At 31.2% G+C, this 17,970-nt stretch overlaps 2 protein-coding genes across 2 annotated transcripts in view; both read right to left on the bottom strand.

Moving 5' to 3' along the window:
• LOC114327907 (uncharacterized) overlaps positions 1–17,970 on the bottom strand; it is a 906,069-nt gene that overhangs the window by 581,917 nt on the left and 306,182 nt on the right. The window lies entirely within an intron of this gene.
• Positions 13,587–17,452, bottom strand: LOC126888266 (uncharacterized). Its single transcript, XM_050656374.1, has 5 exons — positions 17,115–17,452; positions 16,584–16,726; positions 16,380–16,523; positions 16,174–16,320; positions 13,587–16,117 (listed from the first exon to the last, which is right to left on the bottom strand). Exons 2-5 carry the CDS (start codon positions 16,717–16,719, stop codon positions 14,049–14,051), a joined length of 2,496 nt encoding a protein of 831 aa, XP_050512331.1. The 5' UTR covers positions 16,720–16,726; positions 17,115–17,452; the 3' UTR covers positions 13,587–14,048.

The raw sequence follows: 17,970 nt of genomic DNA, 5'->3' as shown, positions 1-17,970 counted from the left end.
CCCCCGATGTCTCTGTTCTGATTGTGGATATGGCGGAGCGGCGGTCCATTACGGCCGATGATAAATAGGAAGAGGATCGTGAAATTGCAGGTGTATGGCAAGAGAGCGTGAAACAGGATGTCAAATTTGTCTGAAGAATGTCCCTGAGATACCTTTTGTGATTTTATCGCTAATCGCTTAGAGGCGGCGTACTTAAGGTGGTGCAGATTCGAGATATTCTCGCCCACTTTTTAATTTTCTGTTCCCTCGATGGTAATGAGCGGATAAAGTTACTTTGTTAATATATAATAGGTAGAAAATAAAGGTTCGGAGAATGACATCAGATAACATTGAAGTCGAGAGTGGTATATAGCTTGAAGATATATCTATAATAATAATTATTGTAATATGCCTTTAATATATATTCTTTATAGTTATTATATAGAGACCACATAATATGTGATATAACCATGATTTTATATACAGGTATGTAACTTTATTTTCTTTCATATTATCTACCCGTGTTGTACCTATCCTCGTCAGAATTATTTTAATGTTTCAAAATTCTTGAGGTTGGTTTCTACGCTAATCGTACTACCAAAAGTATCACTGAAACTGGAGACTTCGTATTATTATACAGCAGAGGCTATTGCAATAGAAGCTTTTATTCTACAGTGTGTCAAAGCAAAATGGAATAAATTTATTATTTCGTAAACAAGTGATTTTGGAAATAAATCTCGAAACAGGTCGATTTTTATTTTTAAATTATGATTTTTTGACATATTTATATTTATATATTATACTAGTGACGTCATCCGTCTGGGAGTAATGACGTAATTGATTTTTTAAATAAGAATAGGGGTCGTGTGTTATCTCATTTGAAAGGTAATTTATTTCTCTATTCAGTAATAATATAAACATTAACATAATTATTTATACTGGGTGTACAAATTTTTTTTTTAATTTAATTAATTGACACAAAAAGAAGAATCTGCGAAATTTATTTAATTTAAAATACATTTTACTGCTGTCAGAAAAAAGAAATAAAATGATTATTTGACAAATAAACATAGCTTTTCGCTTAAATTAAATGTTTAAGCTGACTATAAGGCAGGTAGGTGGCAGCTTGAACATTGGATTGAAGCGAAAAGTAATGTTTGTTTATCAAATAAACATTTTATTTCTGGTAGCAGTAAAATGTATTATGAATTAAATAAATTACGCACATTCTTTTTTTGTGTCAATTAATTTTTTGGGGACCTTTTATAAATAATTATGTTAATGTTTATATTACTAAATAAAGAATTGAATTACCTTTCAAATGAGCTAGCACACGACCCATATTCTTATTTAAAAGAATGATCGATTACGTCATCCCGTCCAGACTGATGAGGTCACTAGTATGATATATGGCCCAGGGGTGGCCAAACTGTGGCTCGCAAGCCACATGTAGCTCTTTAAAGGATTATCTGTGGCTCTTAATAAATGTACTCTGAATTACTTTTAATTTTTGTGTTTCAAAATGTCTTAAATTACTTAAGAGTTAAGTGGAGCATAACTATTAATGACCACAACTTCGAAGTAGTAAAAGAGTTTAAATATCTAGCGGCGGCAACCACAGATGACAACCACATATAAAAAGAGCTCTCAGCAGCAAGGATAGCTGCGTGGAATAGAGCATTATACTCCCTATCATCATTATTAAGATCCAAGTTGTTAAAAAGAAAATTTAAAAAGACTGTACAACTGTACATGCCAATTATTCGCCCAATTATTACATATGAAAGTGAAACATGGACTCTACATCAGCGGAAAATAGATAAGCTGCTGGTATTTGAAAGGAAAGTTCTCAAAATGATATTTGGCCCTCAAAGAGATGAATTGACAGGAGAGTGGAGAAGGCGACGTAATGCTGAATTGGTGACTAAATATGGTACTGAAAACATCGTCAGACATATAAAAGCTAAGATAAGATGGGCAGGTTATGTGGTAAGATTAGAGGAAAACAGAGTGTTAAAGACAGTGTTTTTTGAGAGACGGTAGATCAGTAGGCCGTCCCAGAAAAAGATGGAAGGATGATGAAAAATCGAAATATCCTGAATTAGTAATAAGACTACTTGTAGATTTATTGGCCTAGTTGAAATAACGATTTGAACCAATTTATTCCACTTTAAAATTCTTGTAGTCCAAACAGTAAGAGAAAAATTTAATAACTTTCTTACACTTCTTTTTAAATAATTGTTTAATTGTGGCTCGCGAAAAATTTCAAATTTTGAAATCGGACTATCAAGGAGTTTGGCCACCCCATGCCAAAAAATCATAATTTAAAAATAAAAATACACGTGTAATACAAATAATATGTAGGTGAACCGTAACCGTATAAGACTGCCCATACATTTATAGAATTAAACATATTATGTATTAAACAAATTATTACGAAAAGAATTAATGTACACTTTATCTGGATTAAATCACATGAAGGATTGGAACAGAATAAATATGTCTACTTATTAGCCAAAGGAAGCATTTCAACCGATACCGATATTTTAAGCGTAGTGTAGAGAGACATACATCACTTAAGAAAGGCAACCTGCCGAAACAGCTCGAGTGAAAATAAATTGTAATAAATTCTGTGGAGGTATAGAAAACAAAAATTTGTAGAGTTTTATTCTTAGATAAAGTGAAACTCCATCAAGTAACGGCCGAATCCATCAATATTATATTACCCCTTGATTTTATTTGACTTAAAATATTCTCCTGACAATTAAAAGTTAAACGCAACTGAAACTTCCTACAAATACATTTTTTTATTTACGTAGTTTAATGCCTCGACAACTAATGGCCATGGATATGATACAGTTGATTTCGCAATCAGATAGTGTCTGTCTTGTGTGAAACGAAAATGTTCCTGCTCAACTGAGATTCGAACTCACAACCTTTGGATCCAAATGTAGGCTCTCTTACCACTGAGCCACAGACAAGGTACAAATCCTTCAATAACGAAAATAATGGGGAAAAAATTTTCTTAGTGCACGATTATCAAGCTAACAAAACATTGCTTTAATTTGGACAAAAATAGCAAGGCGTAAACCAAAAATATACACGAAAATAGATAAGGATATTTTACACAAAAGGGCGTATAAAGCATACAAATTAATTAGTATAATATGTTAATTAATATCAATTCGAATAAAATAAGCTAACCCATAGGAATACTCGTACAATATAATTACTCAAGTTTGACCTCATTATTAAAAATGTACAAATTATTGCACGGTAAACGTATTGAATATTAACAAATAAATCTTTTTGTCTTTGATTATTGATACAGAACAAGCAATACACTTTGTTTTTCTTTGTATAAAAGACAAGATATGCATATTAACTCCTTTGTATCACTGAAAACGGTTACACACATCGTTAGCTACACAATGAGCGGTAAATTTGAATTTCGCAAAAGTCACACCTCGCCAGTAAACACGAAGAATTAGTAACTTTGAAAAAAAAAACTAAGTACTTAAATTTGTTATTTACTACAGGTTTTAAACATTGTTAATAGTTCTGTATTACAGGGTGTAACAAAAATACGGGTCATAAATTAAATCACATATTCTGGGACCAAAAATAGTTCGAATGAACCTAATTTACCTTCGTACAAATATGCGCAGAAAAAAAGTTACAGCCCTGTGAAGTTACAAAATGAAAATCGATTTTTTCGAATATATCACAAACTATTGGATATTTTTTATTGAAAATGGACATGTCGTATTCTTATGGCAGGAACATCTTACAGAAAAATTATAGTGAAATTTGTGCACCCCATAAAAAATTTTTGTTTTGTTTCCTTAAACCCCCCAACTTTTGTGTACGTCTCAATTCAATTATTTTTGTGGTACCATTAGTTAAATTCAATATTCTTAAAACTTTTTCGCCTCTTAGTATTTTTTCGATAAGGCAGTTTTTATCGAGTTGTGGCTTATTTTTTAATATGTTTACATAAAAATTTTATGGGGGCTTTGTTGTTTTACTTACTTTACTTAATCAGTAGACCCATTTGTACCATTCGGTGTTGGGCCATTTGTAATACAATTCATTAAATTACAATATTTGTCAATCTTCTGAATTGTCCTAGCTCTTAACCAACTTTCTCCATTCCTTCCTATTGAATGCCATCTGTGTTGCTTCCTGCCAAGTCTTACCCTTACTCTGCAGTATCTGCGAAATGTCACTGTTCCATTCTTTAATGGGTCTTCCTCTTCTATTCTTCCCTATTGGTTTGACGTCCCACACTCTTTTTACTTGTCTATTATTGTCCATCCGGGTTAGATGTCCGAACCATGCCAATTTTTTCTCCTTGATTGAGTCGAGTATCGGTTTGATTTTGAGTCTTATCGCTCCATATGTAAACCGTAGGTTACATATGGAGCATTACTATATATTGTTTTGTATATTGTCATCTTGGTCTTCGTTGATATTTCTTTGTTATTAAGGAATCCTCTATTTAGTGCTTGGAATAGCTTTCCTGTGTTTTCCATTCTGTTGTTAAGATCGTCCTCGATGTCTCCTTTGTTGTTGATTACTGTTAATAAGTATTTGTAAGAATTTGTTTGTATTATTTTTTGTTGGTCTATCATTACTTCTATTTGATCTTCCGTCTCTTGTTTCCTTGATATTTTCATTATCTGAGTCTTCTCTTTGTTTACGTTTAAGTTGCATTTGCTTGCTTCTAGGTTCCAGTTCTCTAAGTCGTATTTAAGTTTTTCTGCTGTTTCCGCAATTAATACTATGTCGTCTACAAATATACACATCTCAGCGTTTATCATTTGCATTCTGTTCCAACCGATGCAGTATTTCTGGAAAGTTTTCTTACATTCTTTCACTATCTCATCTATTACATTTATGAATAGCACTGGGCTGAGACTTCCCCCTTGTCTAACTCCTTGAGTTGTTTCAAATAGTTCTGACTGTATATTTAACATTCTTACTGTATTTGTTGTTTTCATGTATCTCTTTGTTGCTTCTATCAGTTCTTCACTTACTTCCTTCTTCTTTAGGCTTTCCCATATATCTTTTCTTTCCACTGAGTCGAATGCTTTTTCCATGTCTATAAAGCTCAGATATATTTCTCTATTTTTCTTTAATGCTTTTTCTATTACTTGTTGCATGGTGAATATATTGTCTTGTGTGTTGTGTCCTTTCCTGAATCCACTTTGTACGTCCTCTAATTTATGTTCTATTTCTTTTCTGATTTTCCTTTCTATTATGGTTTCGTATACTTTTGCTGCTACACATAGTAGTGATATACCTCTATAGTTCTTACAGTCTCTTGTGTTTCCTTTCTTGTATATAGGTATAATTACTGCATTTGTCCATTCTCTTGGTATTACCTTCCATATTAGGTTATATATGTATGTATAACAATTTTTCTTTTGCTTTTACTCCTATATATTTCATCATTTCTGGTGCTACTTCATCGCTTCCTGGTGCTTTTCCAATCTTTATCTTTCTTATTGCTTCTTCTAGTTCTTCTTTTTCTATAGTTTCTGGATTTTCCGTGTTTCTCATGGATACGCTCTTGATGTGGCTTTCCTTCTCCATTGTATTCACTTGATTTCCATTTAGTATCAGCTGGAAATGTTCATTCCATCTTTCCATTATTGTCTTATCGTAATTTATTATTTTTCCTTCCTTGTTCATTATTTGTTTCAGTTTCGTTTCTTTGTTGCTTCTTAGGTTTTTCAGTGTTCTATAAAATAATTTTACGTTTTCTGTGCTGTTTTCTGCCATTTTTTCTCCGAATTTTTCCCAACTTTTCTTTTTCTCTTTCTTAACTATCTCTTTAACTTTTGTTCTTTGTCTCTTATAATTTTCATATTTTTGTTGTGTGTTGTCTTGTAAGTATTCTTTCCATAATTTCTTCTTTTCTTTTATTTCTCTTTTCACTTCATCTTCCACCAAGATGTTCGTTTCCCTCTGTTGTTATTTCTTTGTTGTTTTAAACCGCCCAAATGTTTGTGTACGTTCCAATTAAAACATTACTGCGGTACCATTAGTTAAACACAGTGTTTTTAAAACTTTTTTGCCTCTGTATTTTTTCGAGAAGGCACATTTTATCGAGATGTGACTTATTTTCTAATATGGTTCAAAATATACCTAAAAATGTAAATCATAAATAAATTTTCACATTATTACCAAGTTTCCATAATCGTACAACCATATACAAATATGTGGTGGATTCGACATATATTCAAAATATCTAGATAAAAACTAACTTTTCGAAAAGTACTAAGAGGTAAAAAAGTCTTAAAAACAGTGTGTTTAACTAATGGTACTACAATAATAATGTAATTGGAACGTACACAAAGTTTGGGGGGGGGGGGGTTTAAAGGAAAAAACCCCCACAAAATTTTATGGGGTGTCCAAATTTCACTGTAATTTTTTCTTAAGATGCTACTGCCATAAGAATGCCATTTTCAATGAAAAATCTCTAATAGTTTTCAATATATTGGAAAAAATGGATTTTCCTTTTGTAACTTCAAACGGCTGAATTTTTTTTATGTGCACATTTGTACTAAGGTAAGTTAGGTTCAATCGAACTATTTTTGGTCCCAGAATATGTGATTAAAGTTATGACCTGTATTTTTGTTACACCCTGTATACAGTAATACGAATCATGAATCGTATTAATAATCTAACGCTAACGGATATTATAATATACGTCATATACACTTATCACAAAAAGTATCGCATAATATTTGAAACAGAAAAAAAGTTTTTAAAAATAATTTTTGTTTTTTAGCAGAATGTTATAATACTCGTCTATCGTTTCCTTTAGGTGTCTACAAATCCATAACATTTCAAGTTGAAGCATGTTGTTGCCGAAAAAAAAAACAGTAAACAAAACGTTGTTATAGGAAAATATTTGTTTTGGACATTTGTGTTCGTTCGAGAATTTGATCTGTGCACTATGTTTGCTTGAGTTTTCAATGAGGAGGTGCGTTCTTACAAAAAATAAGTAACATAACGTCAGAACAAGCAACCCAAATTGTAGGTTTAATTGGAGATGGACGATCTCAGCAATATATTGCTGATGTGGTAATCCACTAATTCAGCGTTTCAAGAGCTTTAAGAAGGTATAGAGAAAGTGGAGGACACACAAGAAGATCAGTTCCAGGACGTTTCAGGTGCACGAACCCCGGACCGAGGACACACCGTATGGCATGTTTGGCAAGTGCAAATCTTGTCTCATCAGTAAAAAGAATATTAGTCCAGTCGTTAATATCCCAATCGACATGTTGTGGTGCAAAACTCAAAAGTGTTATACGGTGTGCACTCTTTAACAGTGGAACAGTAGCAGACATTCTGACTCTGATTTCAAATTCCCTTAATATTTTTCTAACCGACTTGGCACTTAACGATACCAATATTACGAACCACGGGCTGTGTAAGGATCATTTCGCTGTTGTCTAGATGTAAAATTATGTGTACGCAAAGTGTGCAGATGTAAATAACCAGGGTTGAAAAAAAATTATGTTTTTTAATTTTATACAAAACAACCGTTTTCTTTTGTTTTAAACGGTTTTTTTTTTGTTTTAAACATGTTTTTTTTTGTTTTTATATTACATGTTTTAAACAAATAAAACGTAGGAAAACACATTGTTTAAATCATATTTCTTAAAATGAGAAGGATCCGTTTGAGGAATTAGGCAGTACATACATATTATAAAAACTATGGCTGTTCAGCCCATGTATTGAACTTACTTGCCCATGATATACAAGTGCCAGGAATAAAGAGTAGTATAAAAAATTGCAAATATTTCAGAAATGTACATTTTGCTAGCGCAAAAGAGAGAGGCTGGTGATTCTGCTCTTGTATTGCATCAGGATGTTCGTTGGAATACTTTATCAAAATCCTTAGAAAGTTAGTTGAGCAACTGGCCAATATTATTTCATGTTTAGTCAAACAACAGAATAAGTATTGATAAAGATGTAATAAAGCTTGTAAATGGTACAAAAAAGGCAAATGCCTAAGACTAGGTATTTATAAAAATTAAAGTATAATGCAGAAACAAAGTCCAAACAAATACTTTCACTAAAGAAGAGGCTATAGAGTTATGGCTAGAACTTCTGGAAGCATTCGATACTGAACATGCAAATGGCGAATTTTTGGTAAATGGCACGAATAAAGTCAAGAAGATTATGGAAATGGCTTTGATCCCGGCTGATTTATTGGCAAAGTTCATCGCTTTAGTGGAAATAAATTTAGTACAGAGCAAATAAAAACTGTCACGGAATATGTAGCAACTTATTATCCAGAAGCACTGCCAATTATTATTAATTACCAGGCAAAGTATGTACCCTTTAAACCATATATTTATGTGGTGGCGTTCTACGGTCATCCAACATAAAAATATTCTTCTCACCATACACTTTAGTCAATTTCAAACTATGTAATCGGCTAGGCATTGTCAAAGCTGCTAAGTTGGTTTCAATTTTTAAAGAGCTTCTTTAAGTGATCACGTCGCTGATCATATTGATGACTTAGATTACAAGATTATTATGAGACTGAAACAGCTTGAGAAATTTATTACTATTTTATGCAGTGTTTTTAAGTTTTCCAATTTTTGTTGTGTTCTGATTATTATTAATAAATAAATAATATATTTGTTAAAAAGTCTGTATAATAATATGTATGAGATTTTTTTTTCGTATTTATGTATTATATTCATAAAGAAAATGAAAAAAACGCTTGTTTAATTTAAGTATTTTAAACATGTTTTAAACTGTTATAAATAAAAACTGTTTTAAACATAAACAAATGATTAAAACAGTTGTTTAAAACAAAATGTTTAAAACAAAACAACCCTGTGAATAACGTTCATCTGCGGGGTACGTGCACCTGGAAAGTCCTGTAACTGGTCTTCTCGCGTATCCTCCACTTTCTCTACTCTATACCTTCTTAAAGCTCTTGCTTGAAAATAACTCAAATAATAATATTTGAGTTATCCTCCAACTCAAAATGGTCCGGAACATTGTTTAAATAATCAAAATGTCAAAATATGAAGGAAAAATTCGATTTTTTATTGGTCTTCTGATTATAACTTTAAGACTGTTCATTTTTGAGAAAAGTTGTACTAACAGAAAAGTTGTGTAATTAAATTTCCTACAATATAGAATTGGTTAGAAATTTAAAAAATAGTCACCCTTGTTGCAAAATAGCAATAATTGCAAAAAAAAACCATACAAAAACAAGTATTCGCATTTTACGTTTTTCAAACAATTATGCTACACTTAGAAACTTAATATTTTACCCACAAAAACTTTATAGTATAGTAAAACAACACTGTAAAGGGCCTAGCCGGGTAAGATGGTGAAAAGTGCCCCCAGCTCGATTTAAATTCCATATGGGCCACTTTTTAGCACATATAGAGGAACTCACTTTCTGAAATTTTTAGCCCCCTAGGTGGTCACGTGACCCCCCTAGAGCCTAATTAGGCATTTTATGTTTTTATTTTTTATCTCAGCCGCATCAAGAGCTAGCCAAAAACTTTATTTAAAAAAGTTGTAAGTTTCAAGAAGATCTATACGAAAAAATTTTTTTTTTATTTTTTGGCGGGAAATTCGAATTTTTAGAACAATTTTAAACATTTAAATAACTCTGAAAAAAAAACTAAGACACTCGTTTTTACGAAAATCAATTATAATATGTATTTTTGCACAATCTTTCACGCTGAATTTTTTCAGATTTTTAAAATTGGTGAAACGTACCTTTAAAAATAAAAAACCGCGTTTTTTTCGGTTTTTTTTTTCGTTTTTTGATACAATTTTATACATATTTTTCAAAAAAGGTAACACTGTCACTAGAATAGGTAAAACCTGAAAAATAATTGGGGTTTGCTTAATAAAAATTTTTTGTAACGCCATCGATTTTCAAGATACAGGGCGTTGAAGAAAATAAAATTTTACACATTTTTTACGATTTTGCTGAAACTACTGGCAACATTGTAATAAAACTTGGCGGGATTTAAGAGGTAGTTATTGTGCATGTTTTGACATACAATTAAGGATTTGATATTCATCATTGGCGCGCATAGGGGTAATGGTCTGAACTTTTTAAAGAATAAAGATAGTACGCCACTGACATATTTCAAATTAACAATAGTTTTTGAATTTCTCGTTCAATTTGTGACAAAAAATGTATCTTCTTATTTTTTCATCGGACGCGCCATTTTTATTCAAAAAATAAAAGATCTTAACCCTTACAAAGTATTCGAACTTCTAGCACTTTCTACATCTACATAATAACATCCATTATTATCAAAATTAATTCGAATACTTTGGAAGCGTTAAGATATTTTATTTTTTGCAGCAAAACAGCGCGTCGTATGAAAAAATGAGAAGATAGATTTTTTATTGAAAATTGAACGAGGAATTCAAAAATGATTGTTAATTTGAAATATGTCAGTGGCGTACTATCTTTTTTTCTTTGAAAAGTTCAGACCATTACCCCTATGCGCGCCAATGATGAATATCAAATCCTTAGTTGTATGTCAAAACATGCACAATAACTACCTCTTAAAACCCGCCAAGTTTTATTACAATGTTGCCAGTAGTTTCGGCAAAATCGTAAAAAGTATGTAAAATTTTGTTTTCTTCAACGCCCTGTATCTTGAAAATGGATATCGTTACAAAAAATTTTTATTAAGCAAACCCCAATTATTTTTCAGTTTTTTACCTATTCTAGTGACGGTGTTAAATTTTTTGAAAAATATGTATAAAATTGTATCAAAAAACGAAAAAAAAAACCGAAAAAATGCGGTTTTTTATTTTTAAAGGTACGTTTCACCAATTTTAAAAATCTGAAAAAATTAAGGGTGAAAGATTATTCAAAAATACACATTATAATTAATTTTCGTAAAAACGAGTGTCTTAGTTTTTTTTTCAGAGGTATTTAAAAGTTTAAAATTGTTCTAAAAATTCGAATTTCCCGCCAAAAAAATAAAAAAAATTTTTTTCATCTAGACCTTTTTGAAACTTACAACTTTTTTAAATAAAGTTTTTGGCTAGCTCTTGATGCGGCTGAGAGAAAAAATAAAAACATAAAAAGCCTAATTAGGCTCTAGGGGGGTCACGTGACCACATAGGGGGCTAAAAATTTCAGAAAGTGAGTTCCTCTATATGTGCTAAAAAGTGGCCTATATGGAATTTAAATTGGGTTGGGGGCACTTTTCACCATCTTACCCGGCTAGGCCCTTTCATTAAGATCGGTTAACAGATTCTGCAAAATAAATTTTGCAATCCAGCTTTCGCAAAAAAAATTCATTTTTTAAAAATGTTGCAGGATTGAAAATAAAGCAGATAACAAGTTGAATTTTTTTTTGCTTATAGAAGTGTACTGTACCTTTCATTTCCAATTTGCAAAATTAAAATTTAATAATTACCACGGCGTCAGGAAATTTTTTAAATAAACATTAATTTTTGGTGCTACGCGCAGGACAGCGGTGTTCGATTCACACAAGTTGATTTCCATCATAATTTCTTCCAACCTTTATCTAATATATTATTTTCTTACTCTATATTTTGTTGTATTTTAATATTTTAATTAGACAAAAATCAAACTAATTTTATTATTGTTTGTGAAATATTGTTTAATCAATTGCATATGTTTAAAAATAATAAACTTTTATTCTCTAAGTTAAAATATATGAACAAAGAAAGTTTTTGCTAAAAAAAGTGTTATTTCAAAGGATAGAGTATGTGTTTTTATTTTGTAATAAACAAATTTATTTATTTATATCGAAATGTAATAAAAATTAAAATATATCAATAATTATCAAAGGTCATTGGAATGCCCAATCAGAGCAAACTATCCGCTGTCATGCGCGTAGCACCAATAATATAATTAATGTTTTAAAATTAAAAAAATTCCTGACGCCGTGGTAGTTAATCAATTTTAGTTTTGCAAATTGCAAATGAAAGGTACGGTACACTTCTATAAGCAAGAAACATTTTAACTTGCTATCTGCTTTATTTTTAGTCCTGTAACATATTGAAAAAATGAATTTTTTTTTGCGAAAGCTGGATTGCAAAATTTATTTTGCAAAAGCTATTAAACCGATATTAATGAAATTTACAGTATTGTTTTGCTGTATCATAAAAGTTTTTTTGAGTAAAATATGAAGGTCCTAAGTGTAGCGCAAAATGGTTGAAAAACGTAAAATGTGAATACTTGTTTTTGTATGTTTTTTTCAAAATTATTGCTATTTTGCAACAAGGGTGGCTATTTTTTAAATTTTTAACTAATACTATATTGTAGAAAATTTAATTACGCAACTTTTATGTCAGTACAACTTTTCTCGGAAATGAAGACTTTTAAAGTTATAATCAAAAAACGAAGAAAAATATCGAATTTGTCCTTCATTTTTTGACATTTTCATTATTTAAACAATGTTCCGGACCATTTTGAGAGGGAGGATAACTCAAATATTATTATTTGAGTTATTTTCAAGCAATTTCTGCAAAAAAATTTGAGTCACCTCTCAACGTCCAAATGTACTAATATTTTTACAGATGCGCCCTGGTCTATAACATCAGCAAGATATTGCTGCGATCGTCCATGTAGAATTAAAGCTACAATTTGGGCTGCTTGTTCTGACGTTATATTACTCATTTTTTTGTAAGAACGCATCTCCTCATTGAAAACTCAAGCAGACAGTGCACAGATCAAATTCTCGAGCACAAATGTCCAAAATAAAAATATTCTCCTTTAACAACGTTTTGTTTACTGTTTTTTTCTGCAAAACACGCTTCAACTTGAAATGTTATGGGTTTGTAGACACCTAAAGAAAACAAAAGACGAGTATTATTATAACATTGGCCTAAAAATTATAAATTATTTTTAAACTTTTTTTCTGTTTCAAAATTTATGCGATATTTTTTGTGATTAGTGTATTTTCTTTTCAAGAATCTTATAGTGTTAACAGTATCAAAGTAAAATGTTGATATTGCGTAAGTATAGATGAAAAAACTAAAATTTGACTTCAATGACTAATAATTCTATTAAAGATTTTTAATCGCTTAGGAAGTAACTTCCCTTGGAAAATTTATATGGAAAATTGAAACAAAACATAATTTTTTGTTATGTTAGAGAAAATGAAGTTTAGGTCTAGACAATTCAGTTAGGTATATTTAATTGTTCCTGTATTGTATCTTACATAAAAGATAATTACAAATAACAAACTATCCGTGTGAAATATACTGAGAACTTTCGTTGAATGAAAAAAATCGTCATTCGTTCATCAAAGCTGTTTTATTGTCGTTTTTATTTAATTGAAAGTCAGTATCACAGGCTCCAAGAACACAAAAGAATTTAGTTCCAGGCCCATTCTTCAATGAAATTAAATTAATTGACAATATCTGCAATAAAATTAAGCATTCAACGATGCTATGATCCAACAAGTATTGAGCGAATGCAATTATTCCCGATAAAAAATGATTATTCAGCTACTACTTCTGGAATGCAGAGCAGAAATTTTCAATTTCGTGTTCATCGAGTGTGATTCCGCTTGAGATATCGCTACCTTCCGGAAAGACCGACACAACTGGATTATTGCCACTTTTCAGTAGAGCCGATTAAAGAATCCAGAATTTTATTTTTTTTGTTTTTTGTATATTTTTTAACAATGGTATAAAAGTTTAATTATTATTGGAAAAGAACATATATTATGTGTATTTCACTAATTGTATCATTTTTAGTTTATAAGGATTGGCAGGATAATAGCTAAATGTGACGGTCTTTCCCAAAAAATATTATGTTCTTTTTAAGTTATACCTACTGAAGTAATAAAAATACTTAGTCTATATTTAGTAAAAAACGTTTATTATTTTAAATAAAGTACAAACATATTACTATTACTACTTAAGAAAACTAATAAATCAACCTAAACTTAATTGTAATTCTTACTACGTGAACCAAAAAATAAAGTTAAACAATAATAAAAATCAAACTCATTTAAATGACACAAAAAAAAACTTAAACGGTAAATATATTCGAAAAAAATGTGATCTAATTAAAGGTTTAAATAGAAAGTGTGGTAGAAACTTGGGATTATATTTTTTTCCATTAGTGATATAATTCCCTGCTTCTTTTTATCAGATATTTCAAGTTTCCTATTGTATAATTTTTTAAAGTGTAAATTCTGCAAATTCCAATTTGATCTTCTACAAAGCATATTAATGTTCAAAAAATTATCTTCTGCGTAGGATATTTTACAAAAGAAATTGGCAGGTGTGTCTTTTCTGACCTCAAATACCTTAATATCAGAGATTTTTACGTTTTCCCCATTTGAAGTCTTATAAATTTCTTTCATGCCCATGCTAGCTGTTAAATCTTTAATGTCCAGAAAATCATCATGGCTAAACTCGTGAACCTTGTAAGGTTGGCCTGTTTTTTTCGCTTGTCGGATAAGTGTAATGTACTGTTCTGGTACATAAATAGCTGCAGCCTTTTTGTATCGTGTTATTTGTCGCTCTATTACCGAATGAACGTTATCAGCATCATTTTGAGTGTGGCCTCTTATTAAATATTTATGTGTGATAACGTTTATGTTGCTCAATGTGTGTACAGCAAATGAATATAGACCGAAAAGAAATCTGTTTTTGTTCTGCCCTGTGCAATTATCAGTATAGAAAATAATATCTATCATTTTTGAGTCGTTGATACCTTTTTGATTTATTTCATTTAAAAAATGCCATATACAAGATCCAATCTCATTTGCACCTCTTTTAGCTTCCCCCTCGTGCCAAACGTAACACGACACGTCTTTGTCAGGGAAACTGGCAAAAGTTAAATTATACGTATTCAGTTTCGAAATATAGTAGAAGGAGGATGCATTGCCAGTGGGACATGGTAAGGTAGCTTGCAAATCAAAAGTTACTATGTACTTTCCAGTTTTTTTATCGTTTTCCCTTTCTATTCTTGAAAGATCTTTTTCCTGCAAGTGGGTCTCATACCTGTGTCTTATCAACTCTTTAGCTTGTTCAGAAGCGTTTCGAAACTCTAGGCATAGATCACATTGATCTTTTTTTGGAAAATAAAAATCTATATTAAACTGCTTTGTAAATACATCGTAGTATGTACGGTATGTAGCACATTGTACTTTTTTATTTTCACATAATTCTTTATAATCCCTGTACAATTCGGCTATTGTCCTCGTTCCCTCTATATATTCTTTTTGGGTCCGTGCACGGCAGTAGTGGCTCTCAACCCGGGGTATTGATTGAATGTGAACCATTATTGCTTGCAAAATATCATGGTCCCTAGTTTTGTGTTTTTTGTGTTTTCCTCTTGCTTCGTTTGCAATAATACCGTGAGTTTGTTTTTGCTTTTGTTTTTCACATACTGTTCTTATAGTCCTTGAAGTGATTCCTAAGGTAGACATAAAAAAAGTTTTACAAACACGGTGTTTCCTTTCAAGTACATGAAAATAATACGCATTATTTAGACTGCGTTTAGCAATACTGTACTTTGATTTTGCTACGGGACTCAATGATGATGCAATAAAATCCCTTTGCCTTTGTAGATCTGCTAGGTTCCAATATTCGTTAAAAATTACTAGTCGTTGTTCTTCCATGATTTTTTCCTTACATTTTAGCCTACATTTTTCAGTACAAGGTTGTAACACTTTTTTTGCATCTCTAGTTATTTGTGTTTTTATTTTAGTTCCATCTGCCAGTTTGGCAATTTTTACTGATGTGTAACTTTTTCCACTGTTTCTTAAGCGTCGAGTCACATTTTTTTTCCAGTTGGCCTCATTAAATGTTCTCTTTCTTCCTCTTTGTTTTGTTGAATCATCCTCTTTTTGTTTCTCGAGTAATACTGTTTGATCTTCTTTCCTATTAACCACCAGTTTTGCTGTGTCGTTTTCATCACCCGAATCGGAAGAATCTGACGCGACGTCTGCGCTTACATCATATTCTGGATCAATATCTGATTTTCCTGAGCCAAATGGTTCAGAACTACTGAAGTGGCTGCTAACACTGGATGAACTTAAAACACTGGATGAACTCGAAGAACGGGAACAATCATGATTTGACGGCTGGGTAACAGCAGGTACACTGGACGTTGAAGGATTTGTAACTGAAATGTACATAAAATTGAATAACACAAAAATAAACAAAAATAAAACAATATACCTTGACATTCAACCATCTGATTGTCTTCTATTTCGATGAGATTTGTTTCACATTTTGAAGCGGTTATTACATCTTTCTCATTATGGTTCGATGTCTGAGATACACTAGACGGAAATAAATCGTACTGATTTACGTTATATTCATTATCTGGAAAATATAAAAATATTCTTTAAAGTAGTATTTTAAAGGACACAGGAGTATTTTACCTTGTAATGTGGATAATTCGGTATAAGTTTTTTCTGATGTTTCTCCCATGGTTCTGTTCTCTGTTGTATTTAAAGATGATACTACACATGATTCCAAGATAGCTTGTTGTTCTGCATCAGCTTTATTAACATCTTGGATACATTCTAAAAAATATATTTTTGTGTACAAGGCACAATAGGAATAGAAAATATAAACTACAATACCTTTTAAACTAAGGTGATCTTCTGATTCCTTTAAAAATTTTTGAATTGCCCACATTGGCTTATCAATGTTATGAATTTCTACATTTTTCTTTGTAAGCTTCATTATCAGTGAATTTCTGTTTTGCTTAGTTTCCATTGTATGTCTGAAAGGAAAAAAAAACTTAATTTAAATTCACAAAGTATTTCCAGAAATGCACGCATTTATAACTGAATACGGCCGCCGTAACATTTATTTCTAACAAATGTTAATGTTTATTCAAGAAAGAACGTTCTAACTCGAAATCTGATATTTAGCAGACCTTACATCTAACTCTTTATTTCAGGAAAAAACGTCTCAATCATAATAATTCAAAAATTATAATACAAGAAACCTAAAATATTTTAGTTTTTACAAGCCAAACCGTAATTTTTTAAATTATGATCGTTATCTCTGAAATTACGATACATTAAAATATTCACAATTACCTTGAAGACAGGCGTAACTTAAAATGTGACGATGTTACTTGTAACTTTAAAAAACTATCTACTTACCTTTGCCCAGACAACTGGCACAAATAAAAGATATGACGATATTTCTTGAAATAGTTAATAAACACAGACGACACCTCTTATATCAAGACGTTCTTGACTGAAAAACAAACCGGATCGCTGCAATTACAACGCCGTGACTGAAGTGAGTCAGTCTTGAATGGTAATGGAGGGGAAATTCAGAACAGTGACAATTCGTAACAGTGGCGCCGTGTGATTATTTTTTGGACTATGGTTGTGACGATTTTTTTGGTAATAGATTGAGAAATTCTGTGTTCAAAACTGTAACAAAACGAAAAACAGATATTTCAGAGTTGCGACGGTCTTTCCGGAAAGTAGCGATATATTGACCATGGCAAATGAGGGTAATTTTACGCTGGAACGCTATTGACAGGTTGCACCGTAATAGGACTGGAAAAAACATCAAGTCATAAATTATAGGCATATTTTTACTAAGTGTGTTCTATTTCATTTTTATTTAAGCATTAGTTTTTGTTGAATATTTAAATATTATTTTTTTCTTCTTCTTCTTTGTTGTATGTAAGCTTTAAAGCCTGTTTCTCTTCAATATTAGTTTCCTAAATTGTTTAAATTATCGCACAATCTTTTTCTTGGTCTGTCAATATTTCTTCCTTTATTTGGTGACTTATCTCGTGCTATTCGTACTATCCTATCCTCTGTCATTCTACTATCTGTTCGTTCCACTCCTGTTTCCGTTTTGTCACCCATCCATTTATGTCTTCTACATACATGCTCTTCTTATGTTTTCGCTTCTCTCACTATCCAACAGACTTTTCCCTGATATTCGACGAAGTATTTTCGTTTCTGTTGTTTCTAGTAGTCGTCTCGTTTTAGTTAG

Source organism: Diabrotica virgifera, chromosome 7 (assembly GCF_917563875.1).
Source record: "Diabrotica virgifera virgifera chromosome 7, PGI_DIABVI_V3a".
NCBI lineage: Eukaryota > Metazoa > Arthropoda > Insecta > Coleoptera > Chrysomelidae > Diabrotica > Diabrotica virgifera.
The sequence above is the reverse complement of the archived record's forward strand: the minus strand, read 5'-3'. Positions and strand labels throughout refer to the sequence as shown.